The 12658-nt window shown below is 61.7% G+C and overlaps 1 protein-coding gene across 16 annotated transcripts; it reads right to left on the bottom strand.

The window, feature by feature from the left end:
• Positions 1-3549: 3549 nt before the first annotated feature.
• Positions 3550-11833, bottom strand: KMT5C (lysine methyltransferase 5C). 16 transcript variants are annotated; one of them, XM_015441870.4, is made up of 9 exons: positions 11753-11833; positions 9639-9891; positions 9037-9470; positions 8833-8942; positions 7856-8019; positions 7703-7722; positions 5316-5452; positions 4983-5167; positions 3550-4713 (listed from the first exon to the last, which is right to left on the bottom strand). In XM_015441870.4, exons 3-9 carry the CDS (start codon positions 9085-9087, stop codon positions 4220-4222), a joined length of 1161 nt encoding a protein of 386 aa, XP_015297356.3. In that variant the 5' UTR covers positions 9088-9470; positions 9639-9891; positions 11753-11833; the 3' UTR covers positions 3550-4219. The 16 variants fall into 16 exon arrangements, 15 of the variants coding, with proteins under 15 accessions (XP_015297356.3, XP_073880914.1, XP_005590455.3 ...); XM_074024813.1 differs by having other exon boundaries at positions 7856-8232; positions 9305-9470; XM_005590398.4 differs by having other exon boundaries at positions 9305-9470.
• Between the last annotated feature and the right edge of the window lie 825 nt (positions 11834-12658).

Here is a 12658-nt window from a genome sequence, read left to right as displayed (position 1 = left end):
CAAACTCCAAACACCTCCAACATGTGCTCCAGCTGGCTTTCTCTGGTGTCTAGCAGCCGCGTCCTGAGACCCCCAGTGCCAGCCTCACAGACTCGGCAACCTCCCAGGTCAGAGAAACTGAGGCCACTCCACTTATTCCTGCCCCACCCAGAACACCTGCATCCTTGTTCGCTCAACCTCCTCCTCCCCACTTCTTTCTCCTCCTCCAGCCCCATCTCTTCAATCCTCCCATCATCCCCTCCCTCTGCAGTTCTTCCCTCAGAACCTGCTCTGTCCTCCCAGCCTCCAGATCATGGATCCTGAAGGCCACCTGCTCTGCCTCTCCTACTCACTGTCCCTTGGCTCCTAGGGGCGCAGCTTCGCCCCCTCTCTCTGGGTTTCCCTCTTCCCCATCCTGAAGGCGGCAGAGCCCAAACGGTTCTGAAAATGAGTTCGGTCCAGGCACTGAAGCTTACTAACCATGTTGCCTGGGACGAGTTCGCTAGCCCCTCCGCACTGTGGTCTTTTCATCTGAAATATGGTAACAATGACATAATAATGACACCTCCACTTCCTAGGGCTGTGGGGAGGACAGCGATGTGAAAACATACAAAGCAGAGCAGTGTCTGGCTCTTCTCAGTGTGTGGGGTCTCTAGCCAGAGGGACAATCTGAGTCACTCGAATCAGCATGTCGGCTCAATTCTGGTGCCCCATCTCCTACTGGACAGTGGGACTGATCGACCGGACAGACAGCCCAGGGATGGCCCCAGAAACCGGTCCTGGAGCTCTTGGAGGCATCTGGTTGACTAGCTTGCAGTCAGAGCGCGCCCGCGCAGGGAGACACGGGGTCAGGGTGGGGAGTCCTTGGCTAGGGCTCTGGCTGCCTGCCAGCCAAACGCTGAGAGCAGTTCTAGTGCCACACACCCAGGTCAGCCCTGGTCGTCAGGGTTTCCTGTTTCAATAAACTTCCTTCCACCTTCACCTACAGCCACCAGCCTCCGAGTTCCTTCTTTCCCTTGCTCTGGCCTCCAAGTGTATGACGGGGTTCTCAGGCCCAGGCTTCGACCAGAGGACCCTCCGCCACCACCGTTTCTTCCCGTTCTTGAGCTACCTTGGTGAACTCATGACCCCAGGCCCCGGCTGCACCAGGATGCCCCCAGGTCCTGCCAGCTGGGAAGTGCCAGCATGAATTCCTCAAACTTCGTGGAAGCCAGGGTCCCCCGCAGCTGAGGGACCCCAAGCAAAACACCCTCCCCAGGCCGGCTCCTGTCTGCGTGGGCGACATGACTCTGAGAGCGCCCAAGCCCCTAAGGCTGTCCCGACCATCATGCTGCAACAAGGATAGGGAATGATCACTATGGTCCTGGCGTCTCCCCTCCCCCAGCACCACTTGAGCTGCTGCCCGGCTCAAGCCAGAAGCTGACTCTGGCCCCCATGGGGACATCAGGCAAGGTCTGGAGACATTTTTGGTTGGGACAGAGGTATCTTCCTGGCATCTAGTGGGTGAAGACTAGGGAAGCTGCCCAACATCCTGCAATGCATAGGAGAGGACACGCCCTGTCCAGAAACACCAGCTCGGCATGGCAGCAGCATGGAGGCCGGGAAACCCTGATCGCCAGTTTCTTAATGCCCTCCACCTCCCGGGTTCAAATGATTCTCCTGCCTCAGCCTCCCGAGTAGCTGGGATTACAGGCATACGCCACCACGCCTGCCTAAGTTTGTATTTTTAGTGGAGATGAGGTTTCTCCATGTTGGTCAGGCTGGTCTCAAACTCCCAATCTCAGGCAATCCGCCCGCCTTGGCCTCCCAAAGTGCTGGGATTACAGGTGTGAGCCACCGCACCTGGCTTGCCCCTGGTTTTTAGCCCTTTTTGTTGGGGGTGGGGTGGGGCAGATATAGAAACTTGTGAGAATGTGATGAACGCTCTGAACTCCCTGTAAAAAACGTGCACTGGAGGTTTCCGAACGTTCCTGGAAGTTCCGACGTCCACCCATGAGTCCTCAGCTAAGACTCCCTGCTCTGCTGCCCTCTTTTTCTAAGAGCTGTTGCAACAGCACCTGAATTTCAGAAACAAAAGGCCGGGCATGGTGGCTCACACCTGTAATCCTAGCACTTTGGGAGGCGGAGGCAGAAGGATTGCTTGAGCTCAGGAGTTTGAGACCAGCCTGAGCAACACAGTGAGACACAATCGCTACAAAAAATTTTAAAAATCAGCTTGACGGGGTGGCGTGCGCCCGTGGTCCCAGCCACTCGGGAGGCTGAGGCAGGAGAATTGCTTGAATCCAGGAGACGAAGGTTGCAGTGAGCCGAGATGGCGCCACTGCATTCCAGCCTGGGCCACAGAGCGAGACCCTGTCTCAAAAAAAAAAAAAAAAAAAAAAAAAAAAAAAAAAGGAAAGAAACGAACGGCATGGCTTCAGTTCATTATTCAGAGACAAATCCCTGGGGACTGCTACTGGAGCCATCTCTCTGCCGTTTGACGACCTGGAGCTCTCTCCATCCTTATTTTTAACATGAGAAAGAAAACAAACAGGGTTTAGCAGGATTTGCACTATAAGAAAGAGGAATTTTCTCCCTGCAAAAGAAATAGAACAGGCCATATTATCCAATGTATCTAAACGAGTTTTAAAGTAAACAAGGTTTGACCCGTTCTCAACTGCCCCCTTGTCCCCACCTCCCAGGGCCACCGCAGAGGTGCTCATATGGGTCTCGCTGTGGCCCCTCCTCCCCCGTTGCTCCCTCTCCACCAGGGCCGAGGAGAGTTCCCTGATACCTGCGGCCTGGCCTCGTCCGCCTCCACAGTAAGCTTGTTCAAGGCTGGCAGATGTGGAGGTGCGCAGGGGGGTCCTGGAGCCAGCAGGTGACCTGTAGCTGCCCAAGTAAGACAGGCTCGGTGGCCCCAATGAGAAAAGTGTCTGTGAGAAGCTGGAGGTACCTGGGATCAGGGAGTGCTCACAGTCAGCCAGTTAGTCCTTTTGCAAAACGAGATTACAAGGAGAGTTAAGACGCCCCGGCAAAATCCAGATCCTGGATTGGACCTTAAGAAACAAGATGCATCATCCTGGTCTCAGACACCACAAAGTCCAAGATGCCACAGCTGAGGAAGGCCCCGTCAGCGCCGCCTCCCCCAGGCCTGGCTCTGGTGTCCCGGGCAGCCCCCACACCCCCACTCAGCCAGCCCCCACCAGTCTCTCTCTGTTTGGACTGAGATGTGGGAGGGGCCTCTCACTGAGAAGTGCCAGAAGGGAGAAGGGCCCTCAAAAGCCCTCAAGTCCCCATGTGGCCTTGGCAAGTCACTCTGCTTGCTAAACCTTGTTGGCCTCGCCTGGAAAATGGGAGGACCCGCTCCCAGGAGAGGATGGGTCTGAAGGCATTTTTATAAGCACAGCCCGAGTGGGGATGGGGCTCCAGCCTCAGTCCCCCTAGTCCGTCACCCTCCCAAATCCCTCTCCCGACGGCTCTCAGGGCCGCAGACCTGGGCTGCCTCTTCCCCTTCTCACCAGCACAGCTGCCGGTCCCACCCTCCCCATATCCCTGAAAACGTAAGCCAAAACCAAACACCGCCAAGGGTGCTGCTTATAACAAGGTTTTAATAAAATAAAAAGTTCAAGTGCTTCCAATCCCCCAACATACCCCTTTCTGGTGTGGGGGAGGGGAGGGAGCCCCCCACCCCGATAGCACCAGGATAGCACCATGAGAAAGATGAGGTCGCACCCGGCCTCCCTGAGACCCACAGGGGGTGGTGAGGGGAACATGCCCCCAGACACCCCCCAACCTTCCCCCCACTGTAGACAGCTGCAGAGCTGAGAGCGAACCCAGTCCCCTCGTGAGGACAGTCTCCGGGGAGTGCCACCCCCCGTCAGTTCCACCTCCTCCTGAGGCCTGTACTTCCGAGGAGATGCCGTGGAGTGGCCCCTGCCCCTTATGGCTTTGCTCCCTGGGGAGGAAGGGGCTGAGGGAGGCGGACGGCTCCTGCAGTCCTGAGGCTGGGGCAGGGGTGGGAAGGGCAGCAAATGGCCAGGGCTCCCTGTGGGAGTGGGGGTGGCTCAGGGGTCAGCAGTCACAAAGGGTCAGGGGTCAGATCCCTGGGGGCATCCAAACCAACCCCGTTCCAGGGTCAGAGCTATGCTGGAGTCAAGGGTCAGCTCCCTCCCAGAGGTCCAAGGGCTCCTTCTGAAGGTCCTGGGGAGTAGCTAGGAGAGGGACCCTCTCTCCCTGCTGGGCCTCCCCGTCTGGCCTGTCACAGCTCTTCCCCGTCGACATCTAGGTCGATGGAACCGTGGCTGACCACCAGCCGTAGGCGCTTGGGTGGGGAGAAGGGGGCGAAGGCGAGGGCCTGCTTCGGGACCAGGATGGGGCCTGGGGTCCCAGCAGGGGCTGGGGTGGGTGGTGGGGCTGGGGCCAGGCGACGAAGGTCCACACGCACCACATAAGGCAGCCCATAGCGCCGGGCCCAGTGCCAGTCCTGCTGGGGAACCCAGCGGGCACGGGGGGGCTGGCCCAGGGCCACCAGGGCCTCTCCTCGCAGGCGGCAGTGGGGGCCACAGCCTCCCCATCGGTGCAGGGAGATGCGGGCGGTGTGGTGGGTGGAGAGCACTGGGGCCCTCCGGGGCCGGGGGCGTCGGCGCTTCCGGGACCGCACTCGGGGCTGGGGCTGAGGCAGCCACTGGAGCCAGAGGGGTGAGGTGTCTGGGCGGGCGCTACAGGCTGGCAGGCGCAGGGGTTGGCAGGCGGCTGTGAAGGTCCAGGTAGCAGGGAGAGGAGGAATAAAGGAGAGGTGAAGTCAGTGCAAGCTGGGCCGGTCCTCCTCTGGACAAGGAGGCGGCTCTGCCCTGCACTCCCCAGAGGAACCATGTAGGCAGAACTACTCAACAGCGAGGCCTGCCAGGGGCTGAGGGTGGGAGGGAGGGTGCCAGGCTAGGCAGAGAGCTCAGAAGAAAGGAGACAGATGACCAGGAGCACATAGGGTAGGGGCTGCCGGGATGGCAGGGAGGGGTGCTCACCACAGAACGGGTCCCGGCGCAGTGGGGATGGGTGCAGGCAGACCCGAGGGCCCAGCAGGCCCTGTCGGCCGCCGCTGTCCAGGCCTTGCAGCCGCCGCTTGGTCTCACGTAGCTGGTACTTGTCCAGGGGCCGTGGTGGCAACGCAGGCTCCCTAGGTCTCGTTCGGAAAGCTCCTTCGCCTTTCCTGGGAGATCGGGTGGAGGGGAGATGAGAGGCTGGGGTTGAACACACTCAGGGATGGGCCCCGAGGATGCATTTCTGGGCTCAACAAGCCCAGATGCCTGGGGCAGCCAGCATGTCCTGAACCCACCCACCCCTTGCCTGGTCCCCACCTCTCACAGGTGTAGCATTCACAGTGCTCATTTTTCTCGCCGAAGAAGCCATCGCCGTAGAAGCATGTCACCTCGTCCCCAGGCTCGATGTCCCGGAGCACCTTCACACAGGCGGCGTTCCCATCTGCAGGCACAAACTGAGGGCAAAGCCCACTCAGCGCCCTGGCCCAGGGCACAGGGGAGGGCTCACCCATGCCCCACGCCTGGCCGGACACCCTGGCCCTGAGCATCCTCTTCTGGAATGGGGCAACAGCCGAGCCCCTAAAAGTGGCATTCGGAGGCGGCTGCCTTGCCCAGGGCCTGACCTTTGCCTGTAGCCCCTGGACAATCCACCCACTGGCTGGTTTCCACCCCTCCCTGCAGGACGATGATCTAACCTGACCTTCTGGCAGCATGCCGTGCCAGCAGTGCTGACCGCTCCCTCCAGCCTCTGTGGCCTGGTGCCAAGCCCCACCTCTTCTGCCACACCCAAGCCCATCCCCTCCTGAGCTGCCTGCCCCCCACCAAACTGTTCCTTGGCAGCTGAGGTCTGAGCTCTGCCTGCCATGGGCTGCCCCCGCTTCTCTGAGGCCCGCCTCCACTCCACAGCCCAATCCGTGTGGGCTCTGGCCCTGCCTTTGGGATCATTCACCAGGAGCTGCCCCGCAGGCTCCTCCTGGGCCCCACACAGCTGTGCCTCCCTCCCTGTTCCCTGTCTAGAAGGGGGCATGACCACTGTCCACCCAACTGTCCATTTATCCATCCACTCAAGACTGACATTTGCCTGGGAGTAGCCCTCGCCACCTGCCTGCCTGACGGCCCCCAGACCAACCGGCCACTACTTCCTAAGTGTGTCACCTCCCACATCCTCATTCTCCTGACCTCCCTGAAACCCCTACTGGAGTCAGCCCCTCATCACCTCTCTGTGGCCACCCTGCCTCCAGCCTCTCCCCTTCCTGCCAAGCCTCTTGCACATGGGCCTCCAGGGTGACCTAAAACCCAAGCTTCCCATTAAACACCCTGGGGGGAGCTTCCGTGGCTCCCTGGCCCGGGCCACAAGGCCTTGCTGCCCGACCAAAGCCGTCATTGGGCACCCCCAGCCCTCTGGTGTGCCGTGTCCTGCTAGACGCCCTCCTTTGCCCTTGATTTCCTTTAACACCTAGGGAAATTCTGCCTCTCTGTCGATGCCCAGCATGGCGTCGCTTCTGTGAAGCCAGATGGTTCTAGATCGCTGGCGAGCTGGCCGCCCTCTCCTGTGCTCAAGGTGGCTAGCGCACACTCGCCCTGCAGAGCCTCTCCAGGTACCGCCTTTTGTTTCCATCCCACCCAGCGTCTGTGTGTGGCACCAGATCAGGGCCGCGCATTCACTGTCCAAAACCCTCTGGCACACCTGACCAGCCTGCAGTGTTCCTGGGCAACCAACCCCAACCGAGATGAAAAACCAAAGGCCAGGGGTAGCATAGCCAGGACTCCAACTCAGTTCTGACTCTGGAGCTGAAGATCTGGACCCCTTTGTCATGCCTCCCGGGGCGCCCCACCGAGGTCTGCGCTCCAGAGGGTGCGCCCTCAATGCCTTCCTGGAGCCCACCCTCCTCGTTCCTTCCGCTTCCCGGCTATAGGACAACCAGCGGCCTCTCCTCAGTATGTCTGGACAGCATCCTGAGTCGTGACCCCTGACCCCTGGGGCTCTCTGGCCTCCCTGCTCCTGACACCACAGCTGCCTGTGTTGCTCCCTGCAAGGCTGGGAGCTCCCACCACAGGGTCCTGCCTCACTGCCACACTCCCTGCCCAAATTGGCACAGCTCCCAGCTCAGTTTTCAGAGAAGAAAGATGGCCAGCAGCTGGCAACCAGGGTTCCAGCGCAACTGCACAAACAGCCAGGCAACACTGGCCAAGCTGGAGCCCCTTTCTCCTTTTTGGTAGCCTTGTGACCAGATACCCACTCTGCTCCTTCCAGGACCCGTGGGAAGCCGTGGAGACAGGGGACAGCATTTGGCTCTTTTTTTATTTTTATTTTTGAGACAGAGTCTCACTCTGTGGCCCAGGCTGGGGTGCAAGGGCGCGATCTCGGCTCACTGCAAGCTCCGCCTCCCGGGTTCATGCCATTCTCCTGCCTCAGCCTCCCGAGTAGCTGGGACTACAGGTGCCCGCCACCATGCCCGGCTAATTTTTTGTATTTTTAGTAGAGATGGGGTTTCACCATGGTCTCGATTTCCTGACCTCATGATCTGCCTGCCTCGGCCTCCCAAAGTGCTGGGATTACAGGCGTGAGATACCACGCCCGGCCAACATTTGGTTCTTTACTGACCAAAAACCCTTTCCCCAGGCCACAGGCACCCTTTCTTCCCACGTGGCCACTCCTCCCGAGTCCCAGGGAGTTACCTTGCAGTTACCTTGCAGGGCCTTACCTTGCAGTTGGGTTTGCAGTCTGGAGCCAGTCAGGGCAGGAGAGAGAAGAGAGGTGGGTGAGCTCAGAGCTCAGTCGCCAAACCCTCCCACTACATCCCTCCAGCTCCACCTAGTCCCATCCCATCCCGCCCACCCACCTGCCTGACCCTCACCATGGTTGATGAAGGCGGCTGGGCCCAGCCACAGCTGAGCACTTCGCTTGCGGGTTGAGTACATGATGCTGAAGTCATTCTCACCAGCCCTCAGCAGCCCCTCATCCGCCTCCCGCAGCTCTGCGATGCAGCCCACCAGCAGCTCCAGCTTCTCATTCTTTTTCCTGCCAAGAGGCCAGGGGGCGGGGCTGTGGGCAATGCCTGGCCTCCTGCAGGTGCTCAGGGGACTCGGGCCTCCGGCACAGAGGCACCCAGGGAGCAGGGACTCCTGTGCACTGGTGCTGGCTACTGGCGATCCGTCTTCCAGATCTTCCTCTTCCCCTCCCGCCTGGGTGGGCTTCCCTGCTCCAACCTCACAGGACCCTTCTGCTGAAAGCCTTCAGGACAGCACACACACAGCAGATACAGCCCCCATTCTCTCCCCTCACTCTCATAGCACCTCCTGCTCCCAATTCCCTCCTGTCTGGACTCCCCGCTACTCGCCCCACCAGACCCTCAGGCTGGTGCTTCCCCTCTCAGTGTGAGCCTCGCCCTGGGAGCACTTGCTCATTCCTCGCAGCTCCCCTGCAGCGTGTACCAGCCGGGACCAGCGACTGCATGTTGACTTGTCTGCCACCCGCCTCCTCACCAGACTGTGAACCCCGCAGGGGCAGGGTCTCCTCACTGCACTCAGGGGTGTTTAACATGTGGTGGGGGCTCAGGTCACGATGAGGTAAGGACAACGCACCCCTAAGCAGAAGCCTAGTTCTTTCCTGGAAGCCCCAGGAACCCTGGGGTCACATCTGGGGTCTCCCGCTCCAGCAGCACCCTGGTAGCCACAAAGGGGTTCCAGGATTAGCCCCACTACCTTCCTAGGATGCCCGGAGGACCAGGCACCTCTCTTTTCCCCGGTTGGCCAGTCCATGAACAGAGGGTCTCTCATCCCCTCTGAGCCCTGTCTCTTCCAAGGAGGCCCGGAGGGAGTCCTGCCCTCTTACCAAGCACGAGTGGACACGATCTTGGCCCCGTTGGTCTCCATGGAGTAGCGCGTGCAGGGCAGGATGGTAAAGCCACTTTCCGGCAGGAAGGCACGGAGGTAGCGATAGACCTGGTGAGGGTGAGGGTGGGGGTGAGGAGGTGGGGCAGGGGCATCTGTGGCCCTCTCTCTCCAGGAATCTAGGCCTGCTCTGCCACTGACTCACTGTGTGGTCTCGGGGGCCTCGTGTTCCCTCTCGGGGCCTCAGTTTCCTCATCCGTCAAATGAAGAGGTTGGAGTACATCTCAGAGGGCCCCCCCCAACTCTCCTCTCCTAGGATTCTCTGAGCCTTGCCTCAGATGGTCCCAAGGGCTAGGAAGTCAGGGGGCCCCAGGGGCTGCGCTGAGGGACTCTAGAGCGTCTGCCAGGCAGGACCAAGCCCGGTGAGCAGGGAGGACACGCGGTGAGGACGGGGGAGGGGAGGGCGCCCTCACGTGGGTCTTGAGGGCAGCCTCCTGCCGCGGGCCCCGGCTCTGGAAGTAGTGGGCCGTCCAGCCTCCCAGCGTCAGGGCCCGGTACGCAGCCTCCAGGTCCCGCTGCCTCAGGAAAGTTTCCAGCGCTGAGCGCAGGTGCTGCTGTCGCCGCAGTGGGGGCACAGGGCTGGGGGAGAGGGCATGCCTGGGTCCCAGGGCCTTCCCGGGCCCCGGCCCCAACCCCCACTTGGAGCTGAGGGGAGGACCAGACTGAGGAGAGGGCTGAGGGGCGGCAGTGGTGCAAGGGGAGGGGTCCTGACCGCTCGGGCCCGCCCTCGCCCCCAGGCCGCCTCACCTGACGTTCATCTTATGGGTGCGGAAACCGAGGTAGGGGTCCAGGACGAGGCTGGTGGCCAGGTCGTCGTTCTCGCACAGTTCTCGTGCTGTCACTCTGTCCGGCCCCATGGTGCCCTGCGGACCATGCTGCCTCTGTTAGAGAGCAGGAACAAGTGAGGGCAAGGCAGGCGCGGGGAGCCTGGCGTGGTGCTGACTCCACTCCTGAGCTACTCAGAAGCCGTGGGGGATGCTGGCGAGCCCCACAATCTCATCTGCAAAATGGGGAGAAAAGCAGTGCAGACTTCACCGGGCTGCTGGCGAAGATGGAACGCAAGAAGTACTTCTGAGAGTAGGGAAACCCCAGAGCCATGTCAGCCATCACCTTAGCATCTCTATCCCCTCTTGCTCTGCAGGGCAGACGCAGGCCCCCGTAAACACACAACCCCACGTGCACACGCACACGGGCACCAGGCACACCCATGCACATTCAGACTGACACACGCAGATGCCCCTGCCCATGTGCAGAGACCCCCCCACACACCCATCTCTGTGGGCCCAGGGAAGGCTGACTGACTGGCAGCCGGGATCACCCTAAAGGCTTAGCAAGGTGGGGAGCCGCTTCACCTCTAGCCCTCAAGGAGGAAAAGTCAAAGCTTCCCGCCAGCCCGAGGTCCCGCCCTCCACCCCCACCACGACCCAGCCTCGGTCTCCGCCCCCTGCCTCCCCGGCAGCCTTCGGGAGTGGTCAGGAGGCTCCGGGTGAAGCCCCAGGCAGCCTGGAGGCGGGTGAGGGGAGGGAGGGCAGGGGAGGGATCCCAGCACCTGCTCCCTCTCCAAGGATTCCAGGGGAGGGGGGCTCAGAGGACAAAAGCAGGGGTGGGGTGGGGAGCAAAGGAAGACTATGGGGAGGCAGCACAGGTCAACATTTACAAAAACATGTTTTTAAAGCGGAGCCAGGAGAGAATGGAGAGATGAAAGAAACCACCCAAACCCCTAACCCGGACGGAGGCCAGCCTCATCCCTGCACCAGGGCACCCCAGGCTCATCTGCGCCCGAGAGTGGAGGAGAAGGAGCGGGAGCTGCAGAGACGGCTGTAGAGGGGTCGGGGACAGACTGGGAGGCTGCAGAAGAGAAAGAGGGGGCGCTGCGGGAGGGCGCCAGGGACGGCGGGGAAGCTGGAGAGGGGACTGGGGGCAAGGACAGAAACGCACAGCGGTGGGCACGGCAGGAAGCCATGCGGGGCAGAAGGCTGCAGCCGGGCCTGGGGGCACTCAGAGGGGTGTGAGGAAGGGAAGGGGGTGCCAGGGAGGGCAGAGTGCGGGGAAAGGCCTAGGGACCCAGGGAGGAGCCAGACGGGAGACCTGGGTGGGGGGGCGACCCAGGGACGGTGGAGAAGATCCTGGGTGTCCAGTGAGGGGCCTGAGAGGGCCGACAGGGGCCTAGGGATCCAGACGGGGCTTGGTGGGGTCCTGGGGAATCCAGGAAAGGGAGACCCTAGGGAAGGGCCTGGGGGCCCAGGGAGGGGCCTGGGTGGGCGGTGAGAGCCCAGAGCAAGGGACCTGGAGGGTCAGAGGCCAACCTCAGGGTCCAGGGAGAGCCAGGAGAGGGGAAGAGGGGTTAGAGAGAGGTTCTAGGGCACAGAGAGACCTAGAGGGTCCAGGAGGAAGCCTGGAGGGTGAGAGGACGTCAGGGATTGGCCCTGGGGGTGCAGGTAGGGCCCAGGGGTGAGAGAGGGGTCAGGGAGAGGCCCTGAGGGTGCAGGAAGAGGCCTAGGGGTGCAGGGAGAAGCCTGGAGGGTGAGGTCAGGGAAAGGCCCTGGGGGGTGCAGGAGGAGGCCTGGGGGTGCAGGGAGAGGCCTGGAGAGTGACAGGAGGTCAGGGAGAGGCCCTGAGGATGCAGGGAGGGCTGTGGACGTAAGAAGGGGGTCAGGGCCCGGGTGAGGAAGCACAGGAAGGAGGCTGCGGTGCCGCGAAGCCCGAGGCCCGGCGAGGGGCCGGGAGACGTGGGTGCCTGGACACGAGGAGGGGCCGGGCGGGGTGGGGGGCAGTCGGGGCAGGGGGCGACTGGGAGCCAAGGCGGCGCGGGGCTGGGGCCGTGAAGGGGCTCAGAGATCGGGCCCCGCGCCGCCCCTCACCCGCTTCTCCTCCTCCTCCTCCTCCTCCTCAGGCGCCCGCGCCGCCGCCGCCAACACCTCCCACTGCCTCCTTCAGCTCTCGTCAAACACTGTCGCCGCACCTCCCATCTGTTCGCCGGGCCCGCCCCGCCAAGGCCACTGAAGTTTCTATTGGTCACGGCTACCGCCACTCCTCCGTTGCTACGAAGCTCCGGCGCTCCCATTGGTCAAGCCCCACTCTTTCCCCGCCCGGTCCTCCTCAGTACCCAGATAAAATCCCGCCACGCCCCCGCCACCGTCAAGCGCCGCGAACTGTTGTCAGTGGTTGACATCGCTGTCCCTCAGTCTCTCTCATAGCGACGTGTCCCGCCTCCTCTCCCACTGCGGCCTGAAATCGACGCACTCATTGGCCGAAAGCGCAGTCGCTCCGGGCGAAACTCGGGTTGGGTCGGGTTATTCAGGTCCAAGTGGAAAGAGGGCGGGCTCTGCCAGCACCAGCAGTCGTATATGACTGGCTGGCCTTGGGACAGCTCCTCTTTCCATTGGGTAAGGCATCCGTCCATCACCATAGAGTTGCGGCCTCCCTATTCTCTTTCTCCGAAGAGAGCTTCAGCCGCAGGAGGGAGAAAGCCGGAGCGGGCGGGAGGAAGGCGGTGACTGTGCGCGCACCGCCATCCCTCTCCCCTCCCGCGCCGCGAAGCCTGCGGTTACTAAGGCGACGAAACTTTATTGACAGCTCTGCCTGGCTACAAAGGGCTCTTCAGTCTCCCTCCCAGACCACTGTCTCTCTCCCTCCCTCCCCGTTTACACCGCTGCGTTTCGGGAGTATCCACAGCCACTCTGTGGGACCTTCCCGCGATATGAATGGGGTCGGATGGAGGGGAGGCTGAGGGAGGAGCGGGGGCTTTTGAGACAAGCCCTGACTCC

Source organism: Macaca fascicularis, chromosome 19 (assembly GCF_037993035.2).
Source record: "Macaca fascicularis isolate 582-1 chromosome 19, T2T-MFA8v1.1".
In the NCBI taxonomy this organism is placed as follows: Eukaryota; Metazoa; Chordata; class Mammalia; order Primates; family Cercopithecidae; genus Macaca; species Macaca fascicularis.
This window is presented reverse-complemented; position numbering and strand designations above follow the sequence as displayed.

What these genes read in the sequence shown, in the direction of transcription:
- KMT5C (XM_074024813.1), bottom strand. Translation starts at nt 9,748, where the DNA reads ATGGGGCCGGACAGAGTGACAGCACGAGAACTGTGCGAGAACGACGAC. An exon ending in GAATGCTACACCTGTGAGAG is followed by an intron (nt 5,168 to 5,315) that starts GTGGGGACCAGG and finishes CCGATCTCCCAG; the next exon opens with GAAAGGCGAAGGAGCTTTCC. An exon ending in GCGCCGGGACCCGTTCTGTG is followed by an intron (nt 4,714 to 4,982) that starts GTGAGCACCCCT and finishes GGACCTTCACAG; the next exon opens with CCGCCTGCCAACCCCTGCGC.